The 18,826-nt window shown below is 43.9% G+C and overlaps 1 protein-coding gene across 1 annotated transcript in view; it reads left to right on the top strand.

Annotated features, from left to right (window-relative positions):
* The window catches only part of FMO1 (flavin containing monooxygenase 1), a 20,247-nt gene extending 4,771 nt beyond the window's left edge, over window positions 1-15,476 (top strand). The window contains 7 exon segments of the mRNA XM_006907808.1: window positions 3,704-3,892; window positions 4,590-4,752; window positions 6,570-6,712; window positions 9,350-9,549; window positions 12,730-13,085; window positions 13,578-13,650; window positions 15,134-15,476. Of these exon segments, the coding sequence (XP_006907870.1) occupies window positions 3,704-3,892; window positions 4,590-4,752; window positions 6,570-6,712; window positions 9,350-9,549; window positions 12,730-13,085; window positions 13,578-13,650; window positions 15,134-15,476 (1,467 nt within the window).
* Window positions 15,477-18,826: the final 3,350 nt, after the last annotated feature.

The raw sequence follows: 18,826 nt of genomic DNA, 5'->3' as shown, positions 1-18,826 counted from the left end.
CAGCTGCTCCTTTCCTCTTTTTTCCTATAACCCAGAGGAAACTCGATCGCTTTTCGTGAAAGCAAACCAACGCGAACTTTAGTTCTAATGCTGGCTTCGGGTTTAAGGACGTTCGAAAGCTCTGCTATTCCATAAAGTGGCTGTTGATGTAAGAAACGTCCGAACTTGTAGAGAATTTTTATGTTTATTTCACCCTGACTGATGACAACTGCCAGGAAGCAAAATCTCAGTGGACTGAGGAAATGCTCTGGAGGATGGTGGTTTTGCAGCTTGTTTAATTCACTAGCATCAAAGGAGGAGACGGAAGGAGGGTTCGTGAAATCCGCTGGTGGTAGGTTAGGGAGGTCGGAGAAGGCAAAGCGGGGAGATCGCGAGGGTTGGATAGAAGGCGAGATGGAGAGAGAAAGACGTTGGTTACGATGGAGGGTGCGAGATAATGAATAATTCACACGTACAGCACTTAGAGACGGGAAAAGCGGAACGAGATGACGAGGGATTCTGTGGCCTTGTGCTCTGGCGCCAGCAGGTGTGCCTTCGGGGGGTAGAAAAGGAAAATTACTCTGACCTGTTCTCCTAGATGCATAAGAACGATGAACAGAGCTCATTTAAGGTAAAGATTGACCTTTGCTAAGGTAAAGATTGATGGGCCTGGAATGTGACTACCCGCTGTGACCTGCCCAGTTCGGAATTTGCGATAAGACCATCCCGCATGGTTACTTTTGGGGACCGAGCTCGTCAGGTTTATTGCATAGCCTTTTTTCATTCATATCACACTTAGCCACGTGTAACTGTGGAATGTAGGTGATACAGCTAAGAAATGAAACGTTTTATTTCATTTAATTTTAATTTTAATACTTCATTCAGCTATCGAAGAACACTGAAGTATATCTGTTCACAATTTACGTAAGTGAACCCACTTTTTCCAATGAAAATTCAGCATTTGAATTGTGATGTGTAAAATACACACTGAATTTGGAGGGCCTGGTATGAGAAAAAGAATGTAAGATACTTCATTAATAATTCGTATATTGGTTACATGTTGAAATTTATAACATTCGGGATATATCGAATTAATATAGTATTATAGTTAAGATAGTAAGATATAGTATTGAAATTAATTTCACCTGTCTCTTTTTACCTTTTTTTTTTTTAATGTGTCTGCTGGAAGAGTTTAAAGTGCCTCTGTGACCTCCATCATGTCCCGTTGGGCAGGACTGCTCTGATGCCTTGTTGCTCAGAGCATGGTCCATGGACCAGCAGCATCTGTGTAGGAGCTTGCTGGAATCGCGGGCTCTCAGCCCCACCCACACATCTGGAATCAGCACCTACATGTTAACAAGTTTCCCAGCCAATTCCTACTTAACAAGATTAAGATCCTCTGATCTAGAGAGCTGTGCTTCTCACACTGGAGGCAAATCAGTGTTTCTTTCATTTCCAATCAAGTATGTTTTACAAATATGACAAAAATGAACTATGAGAAAAATGAAAATGAGACATGGACAAATGACAAAATATAAAACCAAAATCTGTATGGAGTCGAAAGACGTAAAGTAAATTAAAAAAAAAAAGTCATTAAACAAACATAGAAATAAAACAATTCCAAAAAGTGGATACATTGTTCTTTAAAAGTGTATATCTAGGCAATTAATACAGAGAATCACTATTACACTTGCAACTTTTTGTCAAACAAAACATTACGTGTGAAATAGCAGTTCTCCATATTAAACACCCGTAGGCATGCTTTCAATGGCATTGTACGTATTAATATTTAAAAGGTTTTCAATGTGATAATTAAGCTTGCTTCTTTCTGGTCAATTTATCTAATCCGGACTGGATGGCTGACTCTCCTCATAAGGGATAATGTATATCTAAACTGTTTCTAAGTTTTGTTTGATAGCACACATAACAGAGAAGCGAGATGCACAGAGGTATGCTGAGTGGACTAGAAGAGCTTTTAAAGCAATCTCAGCAAGCTCAAGACATTCGGTTTTTTAACTGCTATCCAAAACAAAGCAAAGAGCGCTGTATTTTTCAAATTTATCATCAATCCTTTATCAGTAACCAATTCTGATCATTTATTCTGTAACGTTATAATTAAACATAAATTATCTTTCAATGAGAGGAAATAATTATAGATTTTATGCACTTTTGGAAAACAGTTTGCAAACTAACCTTAAAACATCACACACTCTCACGTAGTCCTGCCGCACGACTAATACACAGTTTGGCTCCTACACAGCTCATCATGTGAGTTAGACAAACCCCAGACTGATCTGTGTCCCATTCAACAAAAGAGTCCATGTACTCGAATATTGAGCAATGTCACATTATCCTTAGAGTACTAAGGATTTCTAGATGCTAGTTCTCAATTTCTGTGTTTACTTGTCACAGACTGCTAATAAATAGTTCGTGTCAGGGCAGCCCTGCACCTACAGCTTTGAGTCATACTGCTTTAGGTCTTCCTGTGGAGTATAAGATCAGGATTTAAACAGGCATCTTTCTCAGAAGCCTTTTAGAGTCCAATTTTCTACATTTATTCTAGATAAATGAGACTGTCGGATATGGGCCACAGATTAGCAAGATGAGGTGATCTCACCAGCTGAGAGCAGTAACATGAGTTTAAACCACAAAGATATGTTTATAATCTTACGCGCTGTGATTGATATACTTTCCACATGCAAAAATATATATATATTTTTTTTTGTTTCATAAGAAAAAAAGAGCTATACATTTCCAAGATGGTAAATACTATTAAAATACCAATGACCTTCCCATTGAAATCAGAACAATCCAAAAAACAGGCAATGTATATACTAAAGACACTACTAAACTGCTTATTACTCAACCTGTGGTAGTCGTCTGAGATGGTGATGATATTTGCTAATGATTCCAGTCACCACCGGGGGTTGGAACTGATGAGTGCTTCACGATGCAGACAGCTGTTGAATCTGGAAACCTTCGACTTGCTTCCTCTCCCAAGCATTAAATCCAATTAGTTTCACGGTCCTATGTGTTGTACCTACTGCCACCTACCAAATCCCACCTCTCTGGATTTCAACTGCCCTCACCTCCGCTCAGGCCCTCATCAGCAACTGGGTGGATTTGTGTCTCGAGCTCTTAACTAGCCTCCTTGCTTTCCTTTCCAGATCCTTCTAATTCATCTTTCGTAGAACCAGAATTCTCTTTCCAAAATTTAATCACTTCTACGTCAAAACGTTAGGAAGACTGCCATAACCTTCTTATAAAATTCAAATTCTTTAACTTTAGATACAAAATCCTTCATAATCTGAACCCCCCCACCTCCCCTTCTCCATTATCCTTTCAACAAGGCCCCATGAAATCGAAGCAACTAGGAATTGCCCAGCATCCAGATACGTAGCTCCTGGCTCTGGTCTATTTCCAAATTCCCCTATATTTGTTATGATGCTGTGTGAATCTGGACAGGTGAGTTTATCCTGGGTTTACTTGTTAGCACATAGTAAATGAAACTGTAATTCTGATCATGAAATTCATAGTGGGGTCCAATGGCCATCATCTCTCAAGTAAAGACAGCAAATCCCACTACAAGGGTGACGGGGAGCATATGTCATCGGGATCACCTCAATCTTGGTCAACGTTTGAAACATCTAAAAATGAACATGCATTCGTGTGTGTGCACCTGCACACACACATCCACACTCATGTGCCTGCACTGTTTGTACAGGAATATGTCGAAGAAGGCAGACCCGGCCTTTACAAGTCTGTGGTTTCCAACAGCTGCAAGGAGATGACTTGCTACTCAGAATTTCCATTCCCAGAAGATTATCCAAACTACATGCCAAATTCTCTATTCCTGGAATACCTCAGAATGTATGCAAACCGGTTCGACCTTCTGAAATGCATTCAATTCAAGGTAAGATGCCAAACATCAGTTAGTAGTCAAGAAATATTTTGTTTACCTATTTTTTATGATCTCTCTGTAGCCTAGCTTTGGGCTCCACAGATGAGAAAATAAATTGGCAAGACCGATGACCCTGGGCTGGAGTTCTTTACTCCTTGTACTTAACCCCACCCACCCCAAGTAAATCTTGAGTTGCAAGTGGTTACTTTGTGTAAGGATTCCCATGCATAAAATTTTAATTTCCAATAGTTAAATCCTAAGGGGCCTAAAAAATGCCAAACCATATTTTCAGCTTGGGCCAATTACCTGCACATAGGGACACTGAGAGCTCCCACCGGCCCCTGAGGACTCTGTCCTTTGATAAGAATGGATGTGCGCAATGGCCCATGCACGAGAGAACCTCACTATTTGAGGGACCTCTTTTCTCAACACGAATGGACCTCGAGGGCATTTTGCTAAGTGAAATTAGTCAGACGGAGAAAGACAAATACTACATGATCTGACTTAAATACGGAATCGAAAAGACCAAGCTCACAGAAGGAGGGAATAGCTCAGTGGTAGCCAGGGGCAGCCCAATTCGATCTCTAGGGTTATGTTTATGTTTAGTGTGTGCTCCGGCATGTTTGACTGTCAACTGGCACATCGGCCAGCAAGCCTTTATTGGAACCTTGACAACCATGAATCACGACATCTATGATTCTTTTTTCAGACTAAAGTCTGCAGTGTAACAAAACACCCAGATTTTACCGTCACCGGCCAATGGGAGGTTGTCACCCTGTGTGAAAGGAAGCAAGAGTCTGCCACCTTTGATGCTGTCATGGTCTGCACTGGTTTTCTGACTGACCCACATCTGCCACTGGACTCCTTTCCAGGTACAGAATTTTCTACAACGAACCTTAATGTGTCTCATGGGAGCCATACTGATTGGTGTGAGATTGAATTCCTACGGTTTTTCCATTACACGGTTAAAGTTGTTAGGTTACGGGGCTGTTTTCCTTAACCAGCCACTTCCTGGCCAGTTTTTGGCTTTCATATGTTCCAAACAACCTGTGAGTTCCAAAGAGTAGGGTAAATAACTAACAAGCAGTTTTATGCTTCACTGAGGTTCAATGTCCCTCCTTGAGTGACCGAAGCACTCAGAAAGTCTTTCAAGACACAGGACTCTTAGACAGGTTGGTGTCCTAAGCACATTGACATAGTTGAGTTAGATGCCACAAAGATCCATCAGTGAATAAAGGAAAAGCAACTTGATGTTTTTTAGTTTTTTAATATGAGTCACAGCAATTAACTAGATCAGAGGTGTATGGAGCTGAGTCACTAGTCAAGAGGGAGATAAGTCTTGGGAGGCAAGGTAAGACATCTTTGGGTCTCAGTTTCTCTGTCTTTTGCAATCATGATTCATGTAAATCTATATCGACTATCGATTGGATTACAATTCAGAGGGAAAAGAGAATGCAATGGTTTGGGTTATTTCATCTGTAGTAAAGGATTCAAAAAGTTAAAACTTTAGGAAACGTTTCTCTAGATACGACCTGTGGTGATCCCAAGGCTTATCTTCCAAAAAACTCAAGTACTTCCAATGGTCTTTGGTCTGCTGCCAAAGGTTACTCAAATTGGGTCGCGTTGAGGTAAAGCATATCCTGAAAACTGCCCTAGAACGGAATCGCTGAAGGAAAGCATCGAGTTAGGTCTTCATCCCCATGCAGGAAACCCTTCTCCAATGCCCGAGAGGCTCAGCCACCTCTGCTTGAGCATGTCCAACAATGACCTCTCGCCATCTACAACACAACCCAATCCTTCATCCGCCATCGCCCACGGAGAAAATTCCTGGGCAGCGAGCTACTCCAAACTCCCAGGAAGGAGTGCCTGGTACGGGGTCACTCCAAGAATCCAGAAAGTTCCATGGCATAGAGAGCACATGGCATTTATTTAGCACCTACGGTATATTGCATGAGGCGCTAAGAATATAGAGGAAGATAAGACACCATGTAGCCTGCATGGGAGGGTGGGGTTTTAGAGGAGTCTAGTCGAGGAATCACAGTCTATGTATAACCTGAGTATATGCTTATACTCATTTTACAACAAGCTCATGTACCTCCAGGGGTCCTGGATCGGTCCCAGAGGTTATCACTCAAGTCAGGTCAGATTAAGACAAAGCATATACTGAAAGCGACTGAGCCAATGTACTCGGTTTGAATAGGATGAGCTTGGGACCCAGGAGATATAGATTCTAGGCTATACGATTAATAAGCTAAATAATCTTGGGCCTCCTCCTTAACCTTTCTAAGCCTTTGGTTTTTTACCTATAAGTTGAGGGGCTATTTTTCCTTGCTTGTGAAAAGCTCGACAAAAAACAAATATTAATATATAAGATATTACTGTCCCTTGATTCCTATCAACCTTTAAATGGCAATGACTTTTCTTAATAGGTCTTTATACCATAATATTTCAATTTCGTAGTTAATCATCTAGCCAATAAAACTAGAGGCCTATCTAGTGAAATAGTCACTCACTAATTTCTGTATCTTATAAAGTCATGTATTCATAGATTAAATTTTCTTTAAATTGAGCCCTGCTATTACAAACAACCCCAATCATCTGCCAAAAGGACGTTATTAACTGAACAATACTTAATGTTTCATTCACTGATCCTGTGAATTATCTATTTGACTTCTTATTCTTTCTATAGGTATAAAAACCTTTAAAGGGCAGTACTTTCACAGCCAACAGTATAAACATCCAGATACACTTAAGGACAAGAGGGTTCTCGTGATCGGACTGGGAAATTCTGGCACAGACATTGCTGTGGAGGCCAGCCATGTGGCAAAGCAGGTGCCATTCTTTTTTTAACCTACATATATATAAAGTTTTATTTTTTCAGTTTTAAATGGTTTCTGATTTCCATTATGATTGCTTTTTAACCCAAAAATTTTTAAAGTTTTTTTTCAATTACAGTTGACATGCAATATTATATTAGTTTCAGGTGTACAGCATAGTGATTAGACATTTATGTAACTTACAAGGCGATCCCCCCCCAATAAGTCTAGTACCCACCTGACACTATACATAGTAATTACAATATTATCGACTATATTTCCTATGCCATACTTTGCATCCCATGACTATTTTGTACCTGCCAAGAAGGTACCACTTTTGATGGTATTTAATGAAGAGCTTAACCGTAAGACACATACCTCAGGCAAACAGTGTTGGACACCATGGTAAATGATGAGAGGAATAAAAATGCCTAAAACGCATATATGAAGAGATTTTTTAAGTATTTTTTCTAAATGTTTATAAATTTTGCTGTAAATTCTGGGTGTCGTCATTCCTCAAAAATCTACTTCTCGGACTTCTCATTTTTGTTTTCCCCCAGTCATCCAGTGAGAGCTCCTGGAGACATCAGTCTCTTGCCCAATTCCACAGGTCAGAAAACGCTAACCTCCTCCTTGCTAAGCTCTCCCATTTGCTCCCTCTTTTCCTTATTAATTGCCACCACCACCGTCAGATCCGAACCACCTCAGACTAAGGCTGTCGCCTTATCCTCCTAGTCATAATTGTAGAAGAGGTCAATATGTATTGGGGCTTATTCTGTGCCAAGTGCTTCACTAAATGCTTTACTGCGTTACCTCGACCAATTGTCAGGACAAGCCACCGAAGCAGGTGCTGTTAGTGCCCTGACTACAGATGGAGAAACTGGGCTTTAGAGAAGTTCAGGAACCTGCCTAGGGTCATACCACTAGCAGTGGGGGAGAGCCAGTTTTCAGATCCAGGTCCCTTTAATTCGAAGCCCCTGTCTCTAATTCTACCCTGCATCCCATCCCCAGTCCATCCTCCCCCACATGACAATCCATCCTACGTCCAACCACCAACAAAGAAATCCTCTGAAATCTGCTCTCGTTATGGCATTCTCCTGTTGAAAAAAACCTTCTAAAAACTCCCCTTACCTAAAAAAACAAACAAACGAACAAACAATAATAAACTACAGATGGATTAGCTCTGCATTATAAGATCTAAATTAGATTTAGATCTGCTCCAAATCTAATTTTGTCCCTCACTACTTTCCTGCTCGATCATCACCTGCAGCCTGACGGGTGTACTCTGAGCCCTTTCCAACCTCTGTGCCTCCGTTTCCCTCTTCGCTTACACCACGCCTTCCCTTCTGCAATGCCCTTTTCTTTTTTATTGCAATTTACATGCACGTTCTCAGCTATCTGCCCCCAACACAAAGGGATCTCTCCCTAGTAAGAATTTAAGTAATCATCCTTTACAGTCCTCAGCTGGCCCTTTTTAATTTTTAGTGTTGCTAATTACCTTTTACAGTATATATTTTGTTTCCATTTATGCTACAAACCCATCGAGAGCCATTCCCCCAACAACTACACATTAGTTGCTGAATGTTGTGCTCTACACATTAGTTGCTGAATGTTGAGGGTACACTGGAGAGCAACGTGACAAACACAGGATCCCCGCTGTTGTGGAGCTTGTGGTCCTGGGGAAAACAGATGTCAAGTAAATAAATATAAAGAACTAGATCAAGAATCCCAAGGGTGAAAATGGCCATCATTTCTATATCAACACTGAAACTTCTCTCAGCGTAGACCATAATTCGTAACTCCCAAAATGCCCTATCCGATTCCGCATCATGGCACAGAGAGACTGATTCAGTGCAAATATCTCTGATGTCAAAGTCATTGATATGCTCGGAGTTCTGGCCCCACACTTCTTGTATTGCATATGCTCCTTTGTAAGGCCGAACAGAATATACAACAAAGACACTAACACTGTAGCTCAGGTCACCACGCCCCAGTTTGGGGGCGAGGCAGGGGAACACCATCTGTTAAATCAGTTGTTTTAGATTTGCAAAATGAAGATCAATTGACTAAATTTTTTTAGTTTTAAACAGTTGTACAGACAACTTCTACCAAAACAACTACTAGCTTAGCGAACGAACTCAGTCAGCTGGTAAACGCAAACTGTCGATCTATACAAAAAAATAAAAATCTACCAAAATGAATTGTACTCACAGATGTTTCTGTCAGTTCAAACAATGATTTCTGTTGAAAACCTCTGTAGACAACTTTCAATTGCTGCCATTCCCTGTTCTTATTGCCCACAATTATCAGTGTACAAAGTAGGAACCACCTGTTCATTGTCTTTTGATACGAGACTTGAAGCTCCTTGCGGCTGGCCACTATCTCATTCGCTGGTGTCTAGCACTGAGGCTGGCAGATAACAAGTGCTCAGTAACATGTCCTGAAGCATTTTAACACTTAGGACATTCAAACCATTATCTCGGAAGGATAACTCTAAAACAGGAGCCAGAGGAGCCAAAACTGTCTTGTCAGGAATGTACTTCGAGCATAGCAGACTTTTGGGTGTCATTTAATTTGTGGAACTTCTTGAATCTCTGACAAGGCCAGCCCTGATCACCGCGTGAGACCGAGCGATGCCTTTGGTTGCTTCCAGGTGTTCCTGAGCACCACTAGAGGGTCGTGGGTGAAGAGCCGCTTATCTGACTCAGGTTTCCCGTGGGACATGGTGTTCATGACTCGATTCTGAAACATGTGCAGAAATGCTCTCCCAACTCCCATTTTGGCTTGGTGGATGGCAAGAAATATGATCAGCTTGTTCAATCACGCAAATTATGGCTTAGTACCAGAAGACAGGTAAATATGACGTATGATGTTGTATCTGCCGAGGGCTATGAGGAAGAGGGAGCCTCGGTCCTTCCAGTGGCAAATGCAAACCCAGCCCTAACATGACATGACTGAAAATGAAGGAAAACTTCATACAGACTTGTTTGATCACAGAAGCTAACAGAGTTTTGAGTTCTCGTTACGTGAAATCACGTATTCCATCTTGCCAACAACCTTTATAGTGACTATTTTTATGATCTATCTTTTATTGTGAGTAAACTGAGGCTTAGCAAAGTGCAGTCACTTGCCCAAGCTCACTTAGTAATAAGTAAGCTCTGTGACCTTGGCAAGCTTCAGCTGCGACGATCAAAAGAATGGTTTGTCCGAGTTTTCAGACAAAAGAAACACACTTGTCTTGTTTCAATGAGTAGGAAGAATTCGACTCATAGTTGCCCTTCGCCATCTTTCTGAACGCAGTGCCTTCTCGACCTTGTCGAGATGACCTTGATTTCAGTCTGTCCTCGGAGTTACAACCTGACTTATCCCGTGAACAAGAATTAATGGTTTCACTGCCTTATTCATTAAGTTTGCACAGTGAGGGTCCATTATCAGTGTGGCACCACAGGCTGGAGATGCCGTCTGTTCTCCAGACTTCACTCTGGACCAGCAGGGACCAGGAGATACCAAGGCGCCACGGACGGCGCGCAGCCCCCTTCCCACTCCATAGGCGTCTTCCTTCTCCTCGCTCCCTTCCTCCTTCCCGCGTCTACCTTCCTCTCCCCGGCTCTCCCCTTCCCTCTATTTTTCTCCATCCGTTCCTTCCCTTCTCTTACCTGCCCTCTCCTACCCGCTCCCTCCAAGCCTCTCGGGGGGTTTGACTGTTCATCAGAGCTCTTTCTACCATAAGCTTTATCAAGCCTGCAGGGCAGCTCACGGGACTGTAAAGCATTGTATAAGGAGCCTGAGGAATGATTCTTCTTTCTCTCTCAGATTCAGTAAATCTCTATGGTCTCCAGAGTTCTTGCACACATACTACTTCACCTGCGCTTCATCCTACCCGACGACCTAAGGATGGCAAGTGTCAGTATCCCTAAACGACAGGTGAAGAAAACAAAGCCCAGAGGGACCCAATGACCTCCTCGCTTTCCCAAGCTCTGTGAAACACAGGCAGCGCTCCTCCCACTCAGGACCCTGTCTCCGCTGCGGATTCGCCATGCGCCCCAAAACGGCTCGACTTATTTCAAATCACCCCACAAAGCGTTCGTCAGCGATTCCAAAGGCATGGCCGGAAAACGATCATTCCGCCCTCGTCCCTCGAAGCACCTGCCCCGTCTCCCTCGCACGGTGCCAGCCGACAGCAGACGTGCCAGTCCTGGCTCCCTGCGCGGCACTTCGGCTTTCGGGTCCCTCCAAAGTGACCGTGAGGGCCGAGGGCTGACATCCGGCACGGGGACCAGGACAGGGCGCTCGGACCCCGTCTCCTCGGGCTCCCAAACTCTAGTAAAGGGTGAGCGCGTGTCATCCCCTTTCTGTGCCACTGGCAAGTCCCGCCCACACAGAAGCACCGGCTTCCAAGACCCGCACCTGGGAAGACCTGAGGAGGCCAGGACCTGTGCCCGTGCCGGTGACCGGCTGCAAACAGCCCCGCCGTGGAGCGCGGTCCTACCGGCGACACGGCCCGGCGCTGCGTGGACGGACCGCCCGCCGCTGGAGGGGCCGCGCGCCACTCTCGGTCCCCTCCGCGGGTGCTGGCCTCCCTGCGGGACGCGCGCAGCGGGTCCGCCCTCCCGGGGACTCTGACCTCCTTGCAGGACACGCGCAGAGGGTCCCAGTTCCTGGCCCGGAAGCCTCGACCAAAGGGAGCGCGCGAAGCAGCAGGTGGCCCCGCGGCGCGGCCTTTCCCGCCGCGGGCCAGTGCGCAAGCGCACTGCCCACGGCGCCTGCACATGCGGCTCCCCCAGGACGCCGAGGGCGCGCCCCACCCCCGCCCCGCGCTTCCTGCAAGGACTGGGGGGACGCAGAGAAGGCTGGGAAAGGGCAGGAGCCCTCGGGCCAGGACGCTATGAGTGTCATTCTGTCCTCCCGCAGTGGGGCCCACAGGGGCTCTGTTCCCGACCTTTGGGCCTACCTGCGGTCACCTCAGGGGTCCCCTGCTACATCACCGGAGGCTTTTTGCCTCCACAACGGGGAGAAAGCAGGATCAGCAGGGCACCTGGTGCCCCACCCGGAGCTACCCCCACTGAGTAGGCGGGTGCCAGGTCCGGGCCTTCAGCACCTGCTCACTTCCTGCTGGGTGGTCCCGGGCACGCAGCCTACGCAAGTGCCGCTTCTACCTAAGGCCAGTCTTCCAAGATGGAGAGAGACAGCTGTTTTCTCTAACGCACATAAACGAACGTAGGAAGTCAAACAAAATGAAAAGACAGAGGACTATCTTGTAAATAAAGAATCAAGAAAAATTCCTGGGGGTGGGGGAAACCCTAAGGAAACAGAAATAAGTAATTTACTGGGTAAAGAATTCACAGGACCACGAGTAAGCATGCTCACAGCCCTCGAGAGTGGACTAGAGGACCTCCGGGAGAACGTCAACGAAGAAAGTGTAAGAAGGAACCAGGCAGGCGTGAAATGAAAAGTAACTGAAATGAAAAACACGTTAGAGGGAACCAACAGCAAATTAGCTAACACAGAAGTGTGGATCAGCCAGCTGGAACCGACCAGTGGACATCAACCAGTCAGAGCAGCAGAAAGAAAACAGAATTTCTAAAAAGGAGGATAGCTTAGGGGACCTCTGCAATAAACCAGATGTGCCAACGGACCCATTATAGGGGTCCCAGAAGGAGAAAAAGAGAACAGAAAGCTTGGGCTCCACAACCATGATGTGTCAATGTAGGTTCATCAATTGTAACAAATGCACCACTCTGGAGGGGGACCTCCACCGTGCTGTGTGTGTGTGTGTGTGTGTGTGTGTGTGTGAAGGGGGCAGGAAATATATGCTAAATCTCTGTACTTTCAATTTAATGTTGCTGTTAACCTAAAGCCGCAATAACAGTTAAAGTCTATTCAAAAAAAAATTTTTTAAGCTCAGGAAGGAAAAAAAAAAAAAAAAAGACTGGCACCTCCTGCTGAGCCAGAGTCCCCAAATAAAGAAAGGAGGAAGAGAACAGAGGGCTGGCTGCATAGTCCCTGGCAGATCTCTCTTGTGTTTTTGTTTAGGACACAACTGAAAGAATTTGTGCTAAATGACATTCTCCCAGGCTGTATCATCGCCGGGAAAGTGTTCATCAAGCCAAGTGTGAAGGAGGTGAAGGAAAACTCTGTCCTGTTTAACAGCGTCCCAAAGGAAGAGCCTATTGACATCATCGTCTTCACCACTGGATACACCTTTGCTTTCCCATTCCTGGATGAGACGGTGGTGAAAGTTGAAGACGGCCAGGCCTCCTTGTACAAGTACATCTTCCCCGCCCGTCTGCAAAAGCCACCCCTGGCTGTGATTGGCTTGATCAAACTCTTGGCCTCCATCATATCCACATCGGAAGTGCAAGCTCGGTGGGCTGTTCTAGTCCTGAAAGGTAAGAGCATGGGCAGGCGTGATCGGTTTGCCATGTTATTTTGGATACTGGAAACTCTGAGACCCTCCCTGGCTCCTATCCAAAACAATGGAATCTTTAAGAGCAGGATTCATTCTATTGTTCTTTGAATTACACTATCATAATGAATATGTGCCATTACCACCACAAAAGATAAATCAGGGGTCAAAAATATAAGCCGTGCCTGCCTGTTATTTTGACTGAATCAACTGGCTCAATTAATATTTAAAAGTTCAATCAATAGAATGACATAATTCCGGCAAACCGGTTGTAAGGTTCTGTCATATCAAGTAAGTCATAAGATGACCAGATGCTTATCTTTTCAGCTGGCAGTCTACTTAGGCTGCTGACATATTTGCCAGAAGAACAGACAAGTAGCTGAGTACTAGAAATAAAAAGGTGACCAGCAGTAAAGCATCTTCAACCACTAAGGAAGCACCTCAAGTTAAATTGCATTTTTTGTTTGTTTTATAGGTATAAATAAGTTACCACCATCAAGTGTCATGATAGCGGAAGTTAATGCAAGAAAAGAAAAGAAGCCCAGTGGGTAAGTTAACTTCTCATGCATCCTTTTTGAATCATAACCGAAACTGGAAAAAAACAATAGCAAAGAGAGAGAAGAGTCACACTGGAGAAAAAAGAAGCACCTGAGACTTAGAGGAAAAAACAAAAAACAAAAAAAAAAAACATGGTCATCCAGCCGCACATGGAGTTTGGAGTCTAAACCAAATGGAATTAACCTTCCTCTTCCAGACACACTGTTCCACACCTTATCCATAATCGGCAGGCGAACAGTCATGTTTACCCAGTCGGACACCAGAAGGGTCTGCCATTCATTCCTTCCACAAACCTTTATTCAGCTCTGCTGCTTTTTTCAGACACTAGAACAAGAGTTGGCAAACGAGGGCCCGTGGCTTTTACATTTTTTAGTAGCTGTGGGAAATAAGAGAAGAAAAAGAGGACTAATTTGCGATGTGTAAAAAATATATGAAATCCAAATCCCAGTGGCCATAAAGTCTTATGAGAACACAGCCACACTCATTCATTTATATGTTGTCTGTGGCTGCTCTCCAGTTACAACTGCAGAGTTGAGCAGTTGAAATAGAGACCATAATATGGTCCTCGAAGCCTAAAGCATTTATCCCCGGCCCACCCTTTGCAGAATAAGTTTGTTGACCCCTTGTGCTCTACTCTTTGGCCGCCATTCAAGAGCCAGGGATAGTGGAAGGGGGCTGGCCAGTGAAGGAGTCGGGGCCCGAAGCTCTCACTCCCAATCCAACTAAAACATCTCTGGTTTTATCTGTTTTATTGTTTATCTGTTTGAGGCTTTGATAGAAATTTTGCCTTAAAAAAAAAAAAAAAAAGGTGTCTAAGGACCAAAAAGAAGTTTTAAAATCATTGCATTTAAGGAATTTATCACTTCTCTCATTCATATATACTTCCAAACTTCAGGTGTTGATCTTTCCTCATGCTACATCCCAAAACCACAAAAGAATTTTAGGTGTCTCTTCTTCATCCTCAACCTGGAATATGATTTGATCACCATTATGGCATTCTAGTATGATGTAGATAGTGAATTAGAGTTATACACTGTAAAAGCTTTGTTTCACATAGGTCTAAGGACTAATACCAGCATTACGGGGAATTCACCCTATTGATTTTTGTGTTTTTTTCTATTATAAAAATATAACAATAATTGAGTTTCAGAAAGATGTAGGAATCGCAAAATTATGTGAAATATATTTTTTTCTAGAGATTGCTGATCATTTCACAAAAGAACTAAAGTAATATGAGAGGCATTGAGGGTGTTTGGTCATCATATGCATAGAGTATCTTTCCAGGGGACTCGTCTCGTATTTAAATAATACGGTGAGACCGGTAGACAGATATGGGCATGGAGGGAAGGCTGCAGAAACCATTCCAAATTTCACAGCATTCTTGTTTACTTTTGGCACTTTTACTTGTTCTAAAGTTATCATTATTTTTATCTTTTTCTCTCCCCTTTTATGCCCAATCTTCCTTTTATAAAGGTTTGGCTTGTGTTACTGCAAAGCTTTAGAAGTAGATTATATCCCATACATAGATGAACTTCTGACCTATATCAACACGAAACCCAACCTGTTCTCCATATTCCTGACGGATCCGCGCCTGGCTTTCACCATCTTCTTTGGCCCATGCGCACCATACCAGTTCCGGCTGACTGGCCCAGGGAAACGGGAAGGAGCCAGAAATGCCATCTTGACCCAGCGGGACCGATCACTCAAGGCCACCAAAACTCGAATTGTACAAGAATCCTCATCTCCCTTTGCAAGCTTACTTAAACTCTTTAGCTTTCTGGCTTTGCTTGGGGCCATTTTCCTGATTTTTCTGTAAATAAAAGATGACCTAAATGGCTTGTCAGATGCTCAGAGTAGATTCCCCCACCTGCCTTCGAATCTCTGCCAAACGCTAGGGATGGTAGCTGAGTTTCTTGCTATAAAAAGCTCTTTTTTCAGAGGGCAGGCGGAACTACACAATTTAACAAATAAAAGAACTCAGGCAAGGAAACGTCCGTTGATTTGTCCAAAGCAACGGACCTATTACGTGGCTAAGTCGGGACACACGCCTCCAGGACACACTCGGGGCTCTGGACGCCTCCATTTAAGCCCGTTGCTTGCCAATGTTCAAATGACTCCAAGAGTCTTAATAGCGATGTCACAAAAGTCGCGTCACAAGGATCTTACTCCGGGAAAGGTACCTGTGTGCCTCTCTCCCTTTCTCACTCTGCCCGTGAGCGTGTCGCTCCGCCTCTCTGTCCATGTGCCTGGGCTGTGGCCAGTCCCTTCCTTGACATGCGCCGCTTCCGAGTCTCCACATGAATCCTTCCCCCCATTGACCCCTCCCTCTTCCCCTCTGACCGTGACCGTGACCATGCTAGACCTACCCTACGGCTGTAGTATATATAGAACAGACTCAGTAGAAAGAAAGGGCCCTCATTCCTAGACTTGAAATTATCTCATAAATCATACTGGGAAACAGTATGGGTTTTTTCTTCCCATTCATTAAAAAAAAAAATTAGTTAGGTCCGGGAAATGGAGTAAAACAGGAAACATTACATGTTTTGGCTTCTTGCACATAGCCTTCGAATCAGGGCGTCTGAAGCATTTCATCTCCAGCAGTAATTCGACATTTTGAGAAATTCTTTTTAGTGTGTACAAAGAGTACCCCCTGCAAGGCCAGATGGAAGTGAAGGTGTCTTATCCCTTTACGTATCAGCGCCCTCAGAGAGCTGAGCCCAGTGTGGGAAGCCCTGCCACCTAACGGCTGTACGAGCTGGAGCAAGTCATTTACTTCTCGGCTTCGGTTCTCCTTCCTATAACACAGGAGATATAATACATCTGACTTTGTAAGGGTGTTATAAGGATTAAATGGTGAGATCTATATAAAATGCTTAACCTAAGTCCCGGTAGGTGTTTACTAATAGCTCTTATTACTGTCATTATGTAAGCAGGCTGCATGTTTCATTGCTTGCTTTATTTTTTTTGAGTCACAGACCCAGCCCCTCACTGGACAGTCCCAACAGAATATCTCATGGGCTTCTCGAATGCAATGTGTACCAAATTAACCTCTTTATGTTCCCCAAAAGCCCCCCCCCCCCCGCCCCGACTCATTCTCCAATATCATCCTCCATACCGTCCATAGGGGAAAAGAGACATATTTCAATACATAATTACACAGATTGCACTGTTAAAAGTAAATGGCACTTGATAAATATTTGTTTCCTTCTTTCATAGTCAAATGAATGAATAGATAGATAGATAGATAGATAGATAGATAGATAGATAGATAGATAGATAAAGCACTATCTAGAGCATGCCCTTGGTGGTTATCTGATTTTGAGTCTATGAGAGCTATTTTAAAACTCGGTTAATTATAGACAATTAAAAGCAATGCAAAATAATTCTTGTCTGTACACATGTAAATTATATCCAATAGAGGTTTGGTTGGCTTCTATTGCCCACTGTGGAAACACTAGTTTTGCCTCAATTTGCATATTCATATCAATATCCCTGATCTATAAATGTCTGCCTCCTTTGAACTGGTGGTATCACCTTACCAATTTCCTCTTTAATAACAAGTTTAAAAATCTTTAGACTGTGTTCATTTCGTATTTGCATTAGAGTCATACTTCTGCTTCCTCTGAAAATCATCTTTTAACACCTCTTTCCAGGAATAACAGTACTATTCTATAGTTTTTTACTGAAACACAAAAGAAATCACCTGGACCCTCTGACACTCAGACCTCACATCTGACAGTCAGCAAGTCCTGTCACGTGTGTCTCTAGGGCAGAGCAGGGATCACAGGGAACGTGCGTGAAAACACAGACTGTGGAGTCAGAATCCCACCCACTTTGCTAAACAACCTTGAGCAGGTTATCTCATCTCATCTAGCTTCAGTTTCTCTATCTGTAAAATGTGGAAATAATACTTTAGTATCATTAGGAAGAGGAATAAAGGAAGATAATGCATGTAATGCATTTAGCCCAGTGCCCAGTATACAGTAAGTGCTTATTAAAGGTAGCTATTATTATCTCACAGACAGCTCCCCCTTACCTGCCCCCTTCCTCACTCTCTAGTTCAGGCCCATTTCGTTCTTGTCTAGGTCACTGGCCCCCTGCCCCCATCTCCACTCATTTCTCCATACTCCCACCATTTGAGGGTGCTGCCATTGCCTGCAGTGGTCTAATAAGGGGAGATATATAAACATGTCTATTGCATTGTCTGTGACAACAGCCAAGAGAAATAACAGAGTCGGTAGTGAAATGGTTAAATAATTCATGGCACATCTAACTGCAAGAGACAGAAGCTCAGCTCCAACTGACATAGCAATGTGAAACCGTGGCTCATATAGTTGGAGTCTGGACTTTATAGAGTAGCTTTTGCAGAAGGGCATTTTGGTGACACGTGTATAATGGGCTTCAGGGTTGAGTTAAGCTGGCGGCTTCGGGGCCACTTCCCAGCATGCTCAGAGTACTGCAATTACAGACTGCAGCCTGTAGGAAAAGAGAGAAGTACGTCCGGCACTCTTCCAGAATATGGCAGACAGCAACTTGTATCCGAAACGTCTCTTTAGCTTTTCTTCCCGGTCCCACGGCCACCAGCCAAAGACACCCTTGCCCAGCCTTCCTTGCAGCTAGTTCCTGCACATGGGATGTGACTGAAAATAATGCATGTGATTTCTCCCTCGTTTACTGAAAAGGAAATTGCTGACACTGGATTTCCTCCCTCTCTCTTCCCGCAAGCTGTAGCAGGCTCTTGGCAGCAGCCCAGCTCCAATCACACAAAGGCAAAGTCCTCGGAGATGGCTGAGTAACAAGACCAAAAGAACAAGGTCCCTTGAATGACCCAGGCCACAGAGCTGCCTTACTAGCCTAGTCTGGTCAAATTGTAACATAACAGAGAAATAAACTTAGTCTTCTATGTTCTATTGTTTTTAGAGGTCTCTGTTGCATCAGCTTCCTCTTTATAATATACATATCCCGAAGTCGCCAGTGACTCCTCACATCTCAAGTTCTCACAGCCTGAATTGCATCAAAACCTCCTTCAAAGGCAATCATTTGCCAGGGGGATGTGATTCCCCCTTGACCCCACACCTGGCGCTGGGGCGGGGTCAGCTATCTCAGAGAGGATCAGAGCTTCAAGGAGGAGGACTGAATGGGTCTCTGACTCAATGTCTCTCTCTT

Source organism: Pteropus alecto, unplaced genomic scaffold (genome assembly GCF_000325575.1).
Source record: "Pteropus alecto unplaced genomic scaffold, ASM32557v1 scaffold101, whole genome shotgun sequence".
Taxonomy (NCBI): domain Eukaryota; kingdom Metazoa; phylum Chordata; class Mammalia; order Chiroptera; family Pteropodidae; genus Pteropus; species Pteropus alecto.
This window is presented reverse-complemented; position numbering and strand designations above follow the sequence as displayed.